Source organism: Apium graveolens, chromosome 6 (assembly GCF_009905375.1).
Source record: "Apium graveolens cultivar Ventura chromosome 6, ASM990537v1, whole genome shotgun sequence".
Classification (NCBI taxonomy): domain Eukaryota; kingdom Viridiplantae; phylum Streptophyta; class Magnoliopsida; order Apiales; family Apiaceae; genus Apium; species Apium graveolens.
Genome location: NC_133652.1, coordinates 36,302,920 through 36,317,737, shown reverse-complemented (window position 1 = coordinate 36,317,737; position 14,818 = coordinate 36,302,920). Strand labels below are relative to the sequence as shown.

Below are 14,818 nucleotides of genomic sequence, written 5' to 3'. Positions count from 1 at the left end.
GCACAGATACGTACTTAACCATTCATTTCACTTTCACATGCAGATTGTCACTAGAAATATAAATATAGAAAAATAACAGGACCATTTTCTGCTCACAATCTGCATGAAAGTCAACGACAATTAGCTAGCTGCTACAATCAATTTAAGACAATGCCTGTTTGTTGAGGTTACTAAACCAAAATTTCTTTTGGTTAATTCCATGTTCAGATGTGATATTGCTATCAAGTTTCTGTTACTTGTATTAGGATCATAGAGTACTAAATTTTGTTTAATTAAATTCCTATCACTATTAGTTAAGAGCTTAATTATTAATTGATTATTAATTCCAGTTCAAATCTGATTCATATGCGCAACAGCTCTCATTATACAATCATTTACTTTGTAGAATCGGGATCTGAATGGCAAATCATCTGAATATACATTGACTTTTGATCAAATACACATAAATAATTAGATTATAATAAATAATGTAAAACTTATGATAAAAAATTGGTATGGGCTTGTACAAGTTTTACATGCACTGTGTAATAACGATGCAAATTACAAAATCACAAAACTTTAGATGTGAAATATATTTTAACGAGGGATGCTTAGTGGGTGCAACAAACTAACAGTACTTGAGGTGGTATATTGCTCCGAGTCATTCCCAACATTACTGTATGAACTTAATTGAATTTCATGGAGATCTGAATACTGAATTTCAGTGTGACCAATTAAGCCGGTGGTCTCTTCATTGGCATGTTGACTATTAGTCCATGGATGTTTAGTATATTTTCTCAAACTTTCTAATTCCATCATAACTTCCTTCATCGTAGGTCTGTCTTCACTATTAAGGCTTAGGCACCTCTTCACAAGTTGAGCAGCTGTTTCGAGTTGCTCTACTGTCCCTTCCTTAACCACTCGAGGTTCTAGAATAAGAAAAATCCGCTTTTCTTTCACAGAGGTAATAAAATATGTAGCTAGGTTCCTTTCTTGAGGGGATCTCTCCATAGATATTGGTTTTCTTCCTGTTAAAAGCTCCGCAAGGACCACCCCAAAACTATAAACATCACTTTTATCTGTCAACTGGCCCGAGTGGAAGTATTCAGGGTCCAAGTACCCCAAAGTCCCTTGGACTAATGTTGTTACTTGGGTTTGATCCAAAGGTACAAGCCTTGATGCTCCAAAATCTGAAATTTTGGCCACATGATGATCATCTAGTAATATGTTGGCTAACTTGACATCTCTATGAATGACAGGTATGGAAGCTGCAGAGTGAAGATATGCAAGAGCTCCAGAAGATTCAGAAGCAATTCTCAGCCGATTTTCCCAAGACAGCCATGACATGCCTCCATCAATACGGTGAACATGATCGTATAAGGTACCATTTGAAACAAACTCATAAACCAACAGAGGAACTTCACTCTCTAAACAACACCCTAGAAGTTTAACCACATTTCTGTGGTTAACTTGTGTAAGAATCACCATCTCGTTGATAAATTGCTCTATTTGACTCTTATCAATTATCTTGGACCTTTTAATGGCAACTACACGTTGATCAGCTAGAATTCCTTTGTACACTATACCATAACCACCTTGTCCAAGGATCCTATCAGAGGCATAGTTGTTCGTTGCTTTTTTGAGTTCTTCATCTGTGAAAAGTTTTGATGGCTCAATAATGACACCCTCCTTTGACGAATTTTGTTGGTTTAACAGGAGACCTCCGTTTTGCTGGAAGAATTTCTCTCTTGATTGAGCGTGTTTTCTTTTCTTGAGGAAGAAATATACCCAGCTAGCTCCGACAATTAGTGAGATGAAACCGATTGACATGCCTGCATTCAACCCATAATAATTTGGGTAACTCATAAAGATAGAATTTAACATTATACTAAAATAATATTGTAAATTTTATTCCCCCTTAAAAGTAATTAAAGGAAAGGAGCATATCGCTCCAGCCTTCCAGCCAACCAATTTCTTTATATGTGGATATGATCTGAAGAACAATAATAGTAACAATTTCAGTTCTGAATTAAAGAGATGAGTTCATATACTATATATATAGTCTAGATATAATATATGTACAAAGACTTAATTTCTGACTTGTGACAGATTGTTACCTAAGATGAACTTGAGCAAGGGAAACTTGGAGCTTTTAGCAACGCAACCACGGCCATTTTTCCTGCCATCACCATCATGACCATCTGGACAAGAACATATATAGTTTCCTGGAATATTGTGGCAACTGTTCGTCTCACAATCATTCTTGCTCGGATCTGCACATTCATCAATATCTACAAAAGAAAAAAAAAGGACAGGAAATAATTCATACCACCCTAAAATCAGGTTTCAGATATACAAATTAATATTTGAATTACCTTTGCATCCAGGGCTGAGATATGGATTACCCACGTAACCTTCTTCACAACTGCAACGGTAGCCACCCTGTCCAACATCTGTATCAATGCAATAGCTATTTGCATATCTACAAGCAAAAGAATCAGGGTCCTGAGCTGCTGTTGAACAATTTTCACGCGTAATCACCCAGTCGAGTACTATAGGGACAGTATCCTGGATCTTATTTTTTAAGTTTGGATCTTTTAGATCTGCAAGAAGACTATAATTGAAGCTGTTTCTTTCACCCAAGAATGCATAGCTGCAAGGGTTAAAAGTCGATATGTTATACTGAGTATGGTTCTCATAAGATCCGAGAAAGATTATGAAGAAATTGTTAATATTAAAAGATACTTGGCAACAACCAGTGCCAAAACATCCATCTGTATCAACTTCCTCTGCACCACGACATGTGGTACCACATCCTTTACGCATACCAGCATCTGCTACGAAATCTACATAATCATCACAACCAACAACAGTCAACAAATTAGCTCTTGAATATGTGTATGTAGTTCCGTCCACTTCAATTGATGCCCCAACATCTCTGTAAACAGAGCCAGATTCATCATAGCATTTTTCAGCCACATTATTACTAATGCGCAGCTCGTTGTCTGATATATCAAAAATTTCGACGTTTTTCCAATATCTTAAGAAGGCCTTAGGAGGGTTCGTAGAAGTGTTACAGATAATACCAAAATCAAATCCGTTGTGTACAGAACAATTCAGATTATCTTGACCATCTACTAGGATGCCGAAGGGATATGGTACTTTCAGATTTCCGCATTGACTTTGACATCCCGGCTTTGCAAAATTTCCGACATCCATAATAGTGTGATTGATGCTGGTATCGAAGGTGGCCGCTTCTACCACCCAAGCACAAACAAGCAAGACAAAAAAGAAGTGCATTTTTTTAAGAATTATAGTATTTCGAAGCTTATCGCATTGTGGGAGTTTATAAGATAAGCAATTCGTAACTGCTCCCCTGGTCTTGCTAAATGTTGTTTTGTACAAGTTAACAGGAAAGTTCCTTGCTCTTGAAAACTTTTGAACAGAAGGCAAACTTTTTCTAGTATTGCCACGAAGCCATTTTTGACCAAACTTGTATGTTTGATTCGAAATAACAATGTAAACAAACTTTAGATTAATGATTAATTAAGTACCTACTATGATTTTGATAAACTTGGTGTTTATTCCGTGGTCAGCTTTTTGTCTCTTACAAATTTCAAAGAACACGTTTGTTCGATTAATTGCGAGAAAGAGACCTTTTCAATACGACCTTTTGTTGAACATTCTCTGCTCAATCTAACTTTTTCATAAAAATGATAAAGTTCAATGTTCATTTGTGCATGAGCAGTTCATTTTGAGTCATTTTCTAGCGGCAAACCTTCTGAGTGTGTCATAAGTCTCTTTCGATGAGCTGACATCTCTAGCATGATTAAAACTAAAATTATCTAATCCGAAAACGATATATTACTGCCTTGACTCGATCTACAACTCCTAGAAGATATTACTTTAAAATATCAGATTACATTGCTAGAGATGGATTTAGGGGGTCCATGGCCCCCTAAAATTCCGGTATAATTTATATAGTATACATTAGAATTCAAAGTCACGGTCAATATATTCGATAATCTAAGTGTTACGATAAATGGTATAAACCATTTACGAATATCACTGACAATGAGACAGTCTCAATTAATCTGCAGAATATTAATTACTAAAATGTAAATGCAGTAATAAGGAAAGTAAACAATGCAGAACACCAAGACGTTTTCACTTGGTTCGACCTCTAGTCCTAGTCTATGGCCTATATCCAAGTCACCATGCCAACTAGCATAAAGAATGTATTATATCAACTTCAATAATAGAACTAAATTTTTTTTTTCTTTGATTACAAACGGATATCCATGAAAGAACCCTTTCCCTTAACATACTTGCTACCTAGCACTACTGTTATCACCCAACCCACTGCCTATCTTGGATAATCCTTTGAAATCAAACCCTTTCCACAACCCGACACAAGTTGATATGAATACACGTACAATCAAATGAATATAGAATTACAACTCAAATTATAATCTTGTTCGACTGAATATTCAGGATATAGAACAAGAAAGATTTTCAGAAAGTGTATTGATAAATTGTGAAAAGCATTAGTCTGAAATGAGAAGACTGAAGTTGTATTTATAAGCATAAGTTCTAACATATTTGTTTTTCAAACAAGGGATAAGATAGAGAAAGTTAAACTGAATTGTTTGAAAATAATTTGAATAATTCATTTGAGGATAATCTGTTAGTTTGTTAAAAGAGATAAACCATGATAAAGATAAATATTAAATAGTTCAAAACATGTTTATCTTTGAAAGAGTTTATTTGAGATAAAAATAGGAAGAATATATCCGGTCAAACTAGAATACAACAAACCCTATCAAACCAAACGGTTAAATGCTCCCAGAAGATGTTTCGATCAAACTGCATTGTCTCGGATAAGTTGCTGCTAGAATTCTGTTGTTGGACAAACATATCATCACAAACCTGTATTCCAACATTCTCCCCCTTTTATGATGATGACAAAGAGAACATAAAAGCTCCCCTATCAAAAATATTTAAAGCCCTGTTTAAGAGGTTAGTAGCAATAATAGTATATTTATGCAGATAATAATATTTATGCAACAGAATATATTTATGCAACAGAATATAATTGAGATAGATACATCAAATGAGAGACTAAGCATAAAAGAGACAATGATAATATGAATTAGAAAAATAATCAGAACATCATATTAAACCAATGTCGTCTAAGATAATTAAAAATAAAAACCCATTATACCAGGGTTAATCCCAATTCACAAACATCATTCATAAAATCATAGTCTTAAAGCATAGTCTTAATCACCTACAAAAGAAACAGTCTCATTTGAAAAGAATAGAAAGAGACAGACGTATTTCTCCCCCTTCATCACCATAAAAGGGTCTTCAATCAGAGTCAGAAACATCAGTTCCCTTCTCCTTGGTCTTGTCCCGGGGATAGACTGGTGCCTTCACAGATTCTGAAAACAGCTTGTCGAAGTCATCTTTGTCCGGGGCTGTGCCATCACGTTCCTGCATCCATTCGAAGACATTGGTCTTGTATTTCTCGCGGGTCATCCCAAAAACTGATGGAAGAGGAATTGCAGAGAGGGGAGAGGTGTCGTGATTTCTTCCAAAGTATAATCACCAAATGCAATCTTTCTTCCTATGCCAATACATCTTGGACTTATCTTGCATGGCAGAGAGCTGCTAGGACAAAAACTTAGTCTCAGAACCAAGTTGAAAGAATAACTTAACAAATTCTTTCTCTCAAGCCTTAGCAGTGGAACACATGCCCTCTTGCAGAGTGCCAAACTCAAAGTCCACAATCTTGGCCAACCTCTTTTCACGTGCATATAAAAGATTAAGCTTGGAGTTGACTGCATCAAGAGGCTGACAAATATGCTTATTAAACAGTACATAAGAAGCTCGCATAATGCTGACTTGAGAAGTAAGGGAGGCTAAAGACTCGATATAAGCAAATTGTTGGTTCATGAAAGCCAAAGCTTCACAGTTTTCATTAAGTTAAGCAAAGAGTTCAAGACTGTATTGATATCCTGATCAAAAGGTTCAGAGGCATAGTGTGGTGACTTGGGTAAACCACCAAATGCCCGATGAGAATCATCAAACAACAACTCATTAAACTCAGAAACAACTAAACCATTGACCGTCAAAACAGACGCATCAAACACAGTAGAGATTTTATCATACTGAACAGAGGGGGTTAAAATACGAAAATACTGAAAGACCTTTGTCAACAGACCAGGATAAAGTAAATGAATGGATTCATGACTAGAACAATTATTCATATTATTAATGATCAAAGAGGCAATATCACAGGGAGTCTTTTTGATAAATACTAACAATAAAATATAATCTTGAAAGGTAACTCTATCACGACCACTTTTTCAAGGAAGAACATTCGAATGAAATAACTTAAACAAAAGCAAAGAGATAGAAGTTAAATCAGATACCGGAGGTTTAATGGAGGCAGAGATAAAGTTATCACCAAGAATTGTTTTTAACTGCTCTTCATACTGTAAGTCGGGAATATCCTCAAATGCCTGATGACTGGTGTAGGGACACAGACCTTTGTCAGAAACACCCGTAAGCTGAGAGAGAAGTTCCGCCTTGAAACAAATTGGACTTCCTTAAACTTCTGAAAACATGATATTATCCTGAAGAATCCAAAATTTTGCATAAAACTCTTTTACAAGATCTGGATAAATCACGCCTGGAGGAGACAATAGAGAGACACAACCAACAACTTCAAATAACTGAGCAACACCGATCTGATTGAGAAGCTCTAAATCACACAACCTTTCCTTCAAAATGGATTTGAAAAACACTTTCGAGCCACTTGCCTTTGCATGCACTGGAGAAGATTCTTGTGAAGCATGAATTGAAACCTCAGACTCAAGCTTACCAATACGTCATCGTTTAGAACCGGAAGCCGCTGTATTAGGGATGCGGTGAACATCAGATCGAGAAAGAGTAAAATGAATGTTGTGACGTGCCGTTATGAAACGATGAAAGAAAGATTAGGGTATAGAGAGTGATTGGGATGAGAAAGATTTTGGGGATGAGAGAATATGAAAAGAGAAGAAAAGAAATGAAGGGGTGTATTTAAAGAAGAGAAGTCGAAGAGATGGAAGTTGAATATAAGTGCAGTTAAAAGTGAAGAGTTATCCGAATACGAGAGGATGAATAAGAAAACCAACAGACATGCACGAGAAACGAGGAAAAGAAGGAAGCGATAAGTCACATCAAAAGATATAAACAATCTATATACATGCAACTCGGTTGAAACACGCAAACTTAGGAAGCAAAAAGAAATAAAAAAATAAAGCTACTTCCGAACAAAAAATTAAACAAAAATAATAATAACTAAAAAAATAATTATACATCATTACAAAGAATTAAGACATAATAAAAACACATTAATAATCACAAAGAACACATACTGAGTTCATGATGCATTAAACAAAAGCGGTCCTCAGCCATGGGTTAAGTAAATATGTACACACGCTGTTTCTCAGTAGATATATAAATAAGCTCAATATTCTTTAGAAACATTATCTCCCAGAAAATGGTGACGAACATCAATATGTTTAGTACGAGAATGCATGACAAGATTTTTAGAGAAATTGATTGCAGAAGTATTATCACAATAAATAGGAATATTAGAGTAAGAAATACCAAAATCCTGTAAAGTTTGTTACATCCATAATATTTGAGCACAACAACTACCAGCTGCTATATATTCACCTTCAGCAGTAGAGAGAGCTATAAATGTTTGCTTTTTTACTATGCCATGCAACTAAACAATCTCCTAAATATTCACAAGCACCACTAATACTCTTTCTATCAACCTGTGACCCTACATAGTCAGCATCTGAAAAATCAATTAAATCAAAGAAAAAGGAGCTTGGATAAAATAATCCCAAGTTACTCGTACCTTTCAAATATTTAAAAATATGTTTAACGAAATTCAAATGAGATTCTTTAGGTTGAGATTAAAAGCAAGCACACAAGCATACACTATACATAATATCTAGATGATAGGCAGTTGAGTATAAAAGTGATCCGATCATACCTCGAAATTTAGTGACATCTACAGGTGTACCCTGTTCATCTTTAGTGAGCTTAATAGAAGTACTCATAGGTGTATCCTTAGGAGTAACATGTTCAATAGCAAATATTTTGAGGTGATCATTGATATATTTGCCTTGGTGAATAAAAATTCCTGTAGTAGATTGATTTATTTGCAAACCAAGAAAATACTGAAGTTCACCCATTAAAATCATATCAAATTTTTTATGCATGCAATCAGAAAACCACTTACATAAATATTCATTAGTAGATCCAAACACAATATAATTGACATAAACTTGAACTAATAGAAAATGACCGCGTTTAAGAAAAATAAAGAGAGTTGGATCGAGTGTACCACGAGCGAAGCCATTGTTGACAAGAAACTAACTGAGATGTTCATACCAACATCGAGGGACTGTCTCAATCCATAGACAGATTTCTTAATCCTGTAGACATGGTGTGGATATTTTTCATGAACAAAACCTAGAGGTTGTTTGGCGTAGACTTCTTCCTTGAGATAGCCATTAAGAAATGTGCTTTTGACGTTCATTTGATAAAGCTTGAACTTCTTGTGAGCTGCAAAAGCCATGAGAATGCGAATAGCTTCTAAATGTACTATTAGAGCATATATCTTGTCATAATCGATTTCTTCGTGTTGATTATAGCCCTGTGCTACCAATCGAGCTTTATTTCGAATAATGTTGCCATCTTCATCCTTTTTGTTCTTAAAAACCCAACGAGTACCAATGACTTTAGCATCCTGAGGAGGTGGGACGAGTTCCCAAACATCACAATGCTCTACTGATTCAGTTCTTCCTGCATTGTAACTGACCAGTGTTCATCCGCAATAGCTTCTTGAGCATTCATTGGTTCGAACTCAGCAACGAATGCACAGAAAGCACAAAAAATTTGAAGCTGCTTCGAATAGAGATTCCTTGATCTAATTATGTGAGATAATTGCCTGGAGGATGATTATTCATTGTTCTGGAGAACTTTGGAAGATGAATATTACTCATTTCTTCTTCATTAGAATTGTCTACCTGGAAATGAATAGGGTTGTCTCATTTCCGCTTGTGAAGATTTTTCCGATGGAGAAGTCGTGAAATCACTTGAACATTGTTCAGGTGTTTTAGGAGAACCAGAAGAATGATCTGAGCCACGAGGAGAACCTAGAGAATCATCAGAAGATCGAGATGAACTGGGAGAGTCTTGACTACCTGATTTTTCTGAAGGAGACGGACTCTTTTGAGAAAGAGGCTGTCTCATTTTAGAATGAGATGGTAGATAAGAATCATCTTCTACAATTTGAGAAATATTACAAGTAGATACATTGAAGGAAATATTGATAGATTCTTCCACTTTGTTCTTGATAGGATTGTGGACAGGATAACCCTATCTTGTAGTAGAATATCCCAAGAAAATTCCTTATGTCGATCTTAGATCGAATTTGCCTCGATTATTCAGGGTATCTAAAATAAAATACTTGGAACCAAAAACTCGAAAATAACTAATATTAGGAGTCTTTTTCTTAAGCAATTCATAAGGAGTTTTAAGAAATATAGGACGAATAAGCACTCTATTTAAAACATAACAGAAAGTGTGTACCTCTTCAACCCATAATTTACGTGGTTGCTTACTCTCATGAAGTAAAGTTCTAGCAATCTCCTGTAGTATCCTGTTTTTATGTTCAACTACTCCGTTCTGTTGAGGAATACGAGGGGCTGAGAATTCATGAGTGATTGCTCTGGATTTGCAAAGTGTTATGAAGTCTTTCTCGAATTCTCCTCCATGATCACTACAAATTGTCTTGAGTCTATGTTAGAAATATGTTGTGAACTTAATGATAAGTTAAACAAAACACCTTAGTAGATTTGACTTAGTGAATTTTGTAGCTCTCGACGGATGATCTAATATAGTCCCGACGGATGAACTTTATAGTCCTGATGGATGATAATTTGACATCCATCGAGAGTGTAGCTTATGTAAAAAATAATAACTGTAGCACATTTCTGCAAACAACATGTTTTAGTCTAGTAGATTGTGCAGGGTTCTCTAAGTCATGTTGACTCCTAGATTGATATGGGTTGGCTAATTGTAAATATGAGATGTCTTGTAATTCTGTATAAGTGAAATAGAGTCAAGTGACAGATAGACTCCCGACGGATGATCTATAAGGCTCCCGACGGATGATCAACATATTCCCGACGGATATTCAACATAATCCCGATGGATGATCATATTCAAAATAGTTGTTGATAGTGACAACACAGTCACATGCGTCGGGTGTTTGCAAAAGGAATGTGGCAGCCTGTTAAGCCGGATTTTGAGAACAAAGAAGCATTACCATTTTCATGCAAATGTGAAGATTTTCAAAGATGCTGGAATAGAGTAGTGAAGCAGCATGGAGTTAGACTAGATACATATTGTTTTATTATCTTGTCTTACTATCATGTAACTTGGTGATATATAAACCAAGAGTAGCAAGTAGAACAATTAACTAAACAAGCTTATTTTCAGAGAAACATATCAAGTTGTATTCTGTAAGAATTTCTCAGTAGTTTTGTTTGTTCAACTTGTAAAGCAGCTGTGAGCTATTCAAAGCTTAACAGAGTTCTTAATCTTATATATATATATATATATATATATATATATATATATCGGTGGATACTTTAAAATCCACCAGAAAGTTTTAAAGCTTGTGTTTTATTACTTAGTGATTTAATTTCTATTACTCTTTCATTCCGCACTATTGCAAATCAAACACTGTTATATATATTAAGTTAGAATAATTGTTTTTAAAATCTCAAAAGTAGCTAGAATTACATTGAACCCCCCCCCTTCTATAATTCTTGTTGTATTGTTTAGGGAATAACAATTGGTATCAGAGCAAGCTCTTGAAGAACAAAGAGTATAAAGATCACAACAAACAACAAGATGAACAAGAAGGATGTTGGAGTTAAAAATCCATTTCTGGACAAAGATAACTATCACCACTTGAAGGTGAAGATGCACCTACGTCTTCTTTCCCAAGATGAGGCCTATGTAGACTGCATAGAGAGAGGTCCTCATGTACCTATGAGAGCTGCAACTGGCAATGAACCATCTATTCCAAAACCTAGGCATGAATGGTCAGATCTTGATATTGAGCAAATCAGGAAGGATAAGAAGGCCATGAACATATTGTCCAATGGTGTTGATGGTGATATGTTTGATAACATCATTAACTGTATAATAACCAAAGAGGTTTGGGACACAATACAGGTTATTTGTGATTATTTGTAAAATAAAATACTCTAACCTCAAGTTCCTTAGATCTCTCCCAAAGGAGTGGAAACCAATGACAGTCTCATTAAGAAATTCTCAGGATTACAAAGAGTTCACCTTGGAGAGACTATATGGCATCCTGAAAACCTATGAGCTTGAAATAGAGCAAGATGAAAGGATGGAGAAAGGAAAGGAAGAAAGGAGGATCCATAGCACTGGTTGCTGAGTTAGAGAAGGAGAAAGAGATAAAGGTGGAAGCTGTTGAATCTACATCAAAGGTCTGTGAAAGCAAGGGTAAAGGGTTGGTAGCTGAGAATGAAGATCAGTTGAGCCAAGATGACATGGATGATATTTGATTAGCATCTAGAATTTTTATCCAGGAGATTTGCCAAGCTCAAATTCAAGAAGAATTTTGGAGCAGCCAAGCCAAATGGAAACATGGTTGATAAGTCAAAATTCAAGTGTTTCAAATGTGGCTTGGCAGGTCATTTTGCTAGTGAGTGTAGAAAGTCTGATTCCAGCAAAAAGAAGTTCGAGCCTATTGATTATAAACAGAAATACTTTGAGTTGCTCAAACAAAAGGAAAGGGCTTTCATCACACAGGAGAATGACTGGGCTGCAGATGGATTGGATGAAGATGAAGAAATAAGCTATGCCAATCTAGCCCTAATGGCCAAATCAGATGAAACAGAGACCAGTTCTTCAAGCAATCAGGTAATCACCACTAACATAGCACATTTATCCAAAGCTGAGTGTAATGATGCAATAAATGACATGTCTACAGAATTATATCACCTGCATGTTACACTTAAGTCTCTCACTAAGGAAAATGCTAAAATTAAAGAAAACAATTTGTTTTTAAGTGACAGAAATAATGTGCTAGAGTCTCAATTTATTGAATTTGAAAAATTGAGAATTGAGTGTAAAATTGCTAAGGATGAATTAACTGAGTCCTTGAAGAAAGAAGAGATTTTAAGGAAATAGCTTGAGAGAGAACAAGAAGTAATTAAAGCATGGAAATCATATAGAGATGTTCAGGCTCAAATTACTAAAGTTCAAGGTATAGAATCCTTTTGTGATGCAGCCTGGAAAATGAGCAAAGAGAAGCTTGACTCCAATATGGTTGAAGGACTCTTTACAGATGTGGACTCGACGGATGGTGAAAATCATCCGTTGGATAATCAAAATGATTATCCGTCGAGAGACAAGGAGCCACATCTGTCGGCTGTGAGTAAACCAGTTAGCAAAGCTAAGCTAGTTAAATTGAATGAGAAATATGGATCAGTTTCTAAAAACTTTGTTCTAGGAGAATCAAGTCAAGTTAGAAAGGAAAAGAAAGTTAATGTTGGTCATATGTCTATCAAGCAATTGAATGACAGACTTGAAAAGATTGAGGTTAAAACAGAAGCTAAAAGGAAAAATAATAGAAATGGGAAGGTAAGGATTAACAAACATAACAACTACACACCTGATAAATATGCACCAAGAAAAATCTGTGTTAAATGTGATAGTGTTAATCACTTGTCTGTTAATTGCAAGATTGATATGCCTACTCCCATGACTGCACCTTCTTCTTTTTCCAGCTTGACTGCCATGTCTGCAATGCCTATGAATGTTATACCTGCTCAGAATATGAATGCACAGTTTGCTAATATGCCATTTGCACCTAATCCTTATTATGTTGCATTTAGTATGCCACAAATGCCATTTAGCATGCCTTACTGGAATAACATGTTTGCAAATAACATGCCTTTTCATGTAAACCAAAATGTGCATGATAATTTTATTTCAATGACTGGTTTCAAAGGTCCAACTCAAATGACTAAGGATGAATCTGAGATCCCCAAGTCAAATGAGATCAAACCTAAGAAACCAAAGAAAAAGGCTAACAAGGCTGGACCCAAGGAAACTTGGGTACTAAAATCAACCTGATTTGGTTTTGATGTGTGCAGGGAAACATAAAGAATCTTTGGTATCTAGACAGTGGTTGCTCAAGGCACATGACTGGAGATTCTACCCTTCTCACTAAGTTCAATGAAAGAGTTGGCCCAAGTATTACTTTTGGAGATGACAACAAGGGTTATACTATGGGATATGGCTTGATTTTAAAGGATAATGTCATCATTGAAGAGGTTGCCTTAGTGGATGGGCTCAAGAACAATTTGTTGAGTATCAGCCAGCTTTGTGATAAGGGAAACTCAATTACTTTCAATTCAGAAGCCTGTGTTGTGACAAACAAAAAGAGCAACAAAGTAGTTCTCACTAGAGTGAGAAAAGAAAATGTGTACCTAGCTGTTTTCAACTCATCAAATACAGACTCAGTAACTTGTATTCTCAGTAAAGCAAGTCAAGATGAAAGTTGGCTATGGCACAAGAAGCTGTCCCGTCTAAACTTCAAGACCATGAATGAGCTAGTCAAGAAAGAGTTGGTTAGAGGTATCCCTCTAGTGGAGTTTACTAAGGATGGATTGTGTGATGCCTGCCAAAAAGGAAAACAGATTAAGGCATCATTCAGAAAGAAACTTGATTCAACAATTGAAGAACCTTTACAACTGTTGCACATGGATTTGTTTGGACCAGTCAATGTATTTTCCATCTCAAGGAAAAGATATTGCCTAGTAATTGTAGATGATTTCTCAAAGTTCTCTTGGACATATTTTCTAAAGTCTAAAGATGAAGCTAGTGAAATCATCATCAATCACATAAGGCAAGTCAACAATCATCCTGACTTCAAAGTAAGAAGAATCAGGAGTGACAATGGAACTGAGTTCAAGAATTCTGTGATAAGATCATTTTGTGAAGAGAATGGGATTATGCATGAGTTTTCTGCAGCTAGAACTCCAAAACAAAATGGAGTACTGGAAAGGAAAAACAGATCTCTTATTGAAGCTGCAAGAACAATGCTAGAAGAATCGAAGTTACCAACATATTTTTGGGCTGAAGCTGTGAATACTACATGCTACACTCAAAATATTTCTTTGGTTAATCAAGCAAAATGCATGACACCCTACCAATTGTTCAAGAATAGGAAGCCAACTCTAAATTTCTTACATGTCTTTGGCGGCAAATGCTATATCTTGAGGAATCAAACTGATCAACATGGTAAGTTTGATGTCAAAGCAGATGAAGGAATTTTTGTTGGATATGGTGTGGGAAAAGCATATAGAGTCTACAATCTAAGAAACAACATTGTTATGGAATCTGTACATGTTATGTTTGATGATAAAAAGATTAAAGGACTGCAAGATGGAGATTTCCATGAAAGCCTCAAATTCGATAATGTTGAGATGGTTAGTGATGACAGTGATGATGAAAGTGATCAAGAAATAGTGGCTAAAGACAATACAGAAAAATCTAAACCTAATGAAGCACATAACTCAACATCCGTCGAGTTACATAATGCTTCATCCATCGGTAGACAATCAGCTTCATCCGTCGAGATATAAAGTGCATCATCCGTCGGAACAATAAGAGAAGCTAAGAGTCAAAACAGATCACTTACAGAAAGAACCCCATC

The 14,818-nt window shown here is 35.7% G+C and overlaps 1 protein-coding gene across 1 annotated transcript; it reads right to left on the bottom strand.

Annotated features, from left to right (window-relative positions):
* Window positions 1-465: 465 nt before the first annotated feature.
* On the bottom strand, window positions 466-3,479 carry LOC141668741 (wall-associated receptor kinase 2-like). The gene is made up of 3 exons (XM_074475738.1): window positions 2,355-3,479; window positions 2,097-2,270; window positions 466-1,811 (listed from the first exon to the last, which is right to left on the bottom strand). The coding sequence occupies exons 1-3, from the start codon at window positions 3,277-3,279 to the stop codon at window positions 577-579; spliced, it is 2,334 nt and encodes a 777-aa protein (XP_074331839.1). The 5' UTR covers window positions 3,280-3,479; the 3' UTR covers window positions 466-576.
* Window positions 3,480-14,818: the final 11,339 nt, after the last annotated feature.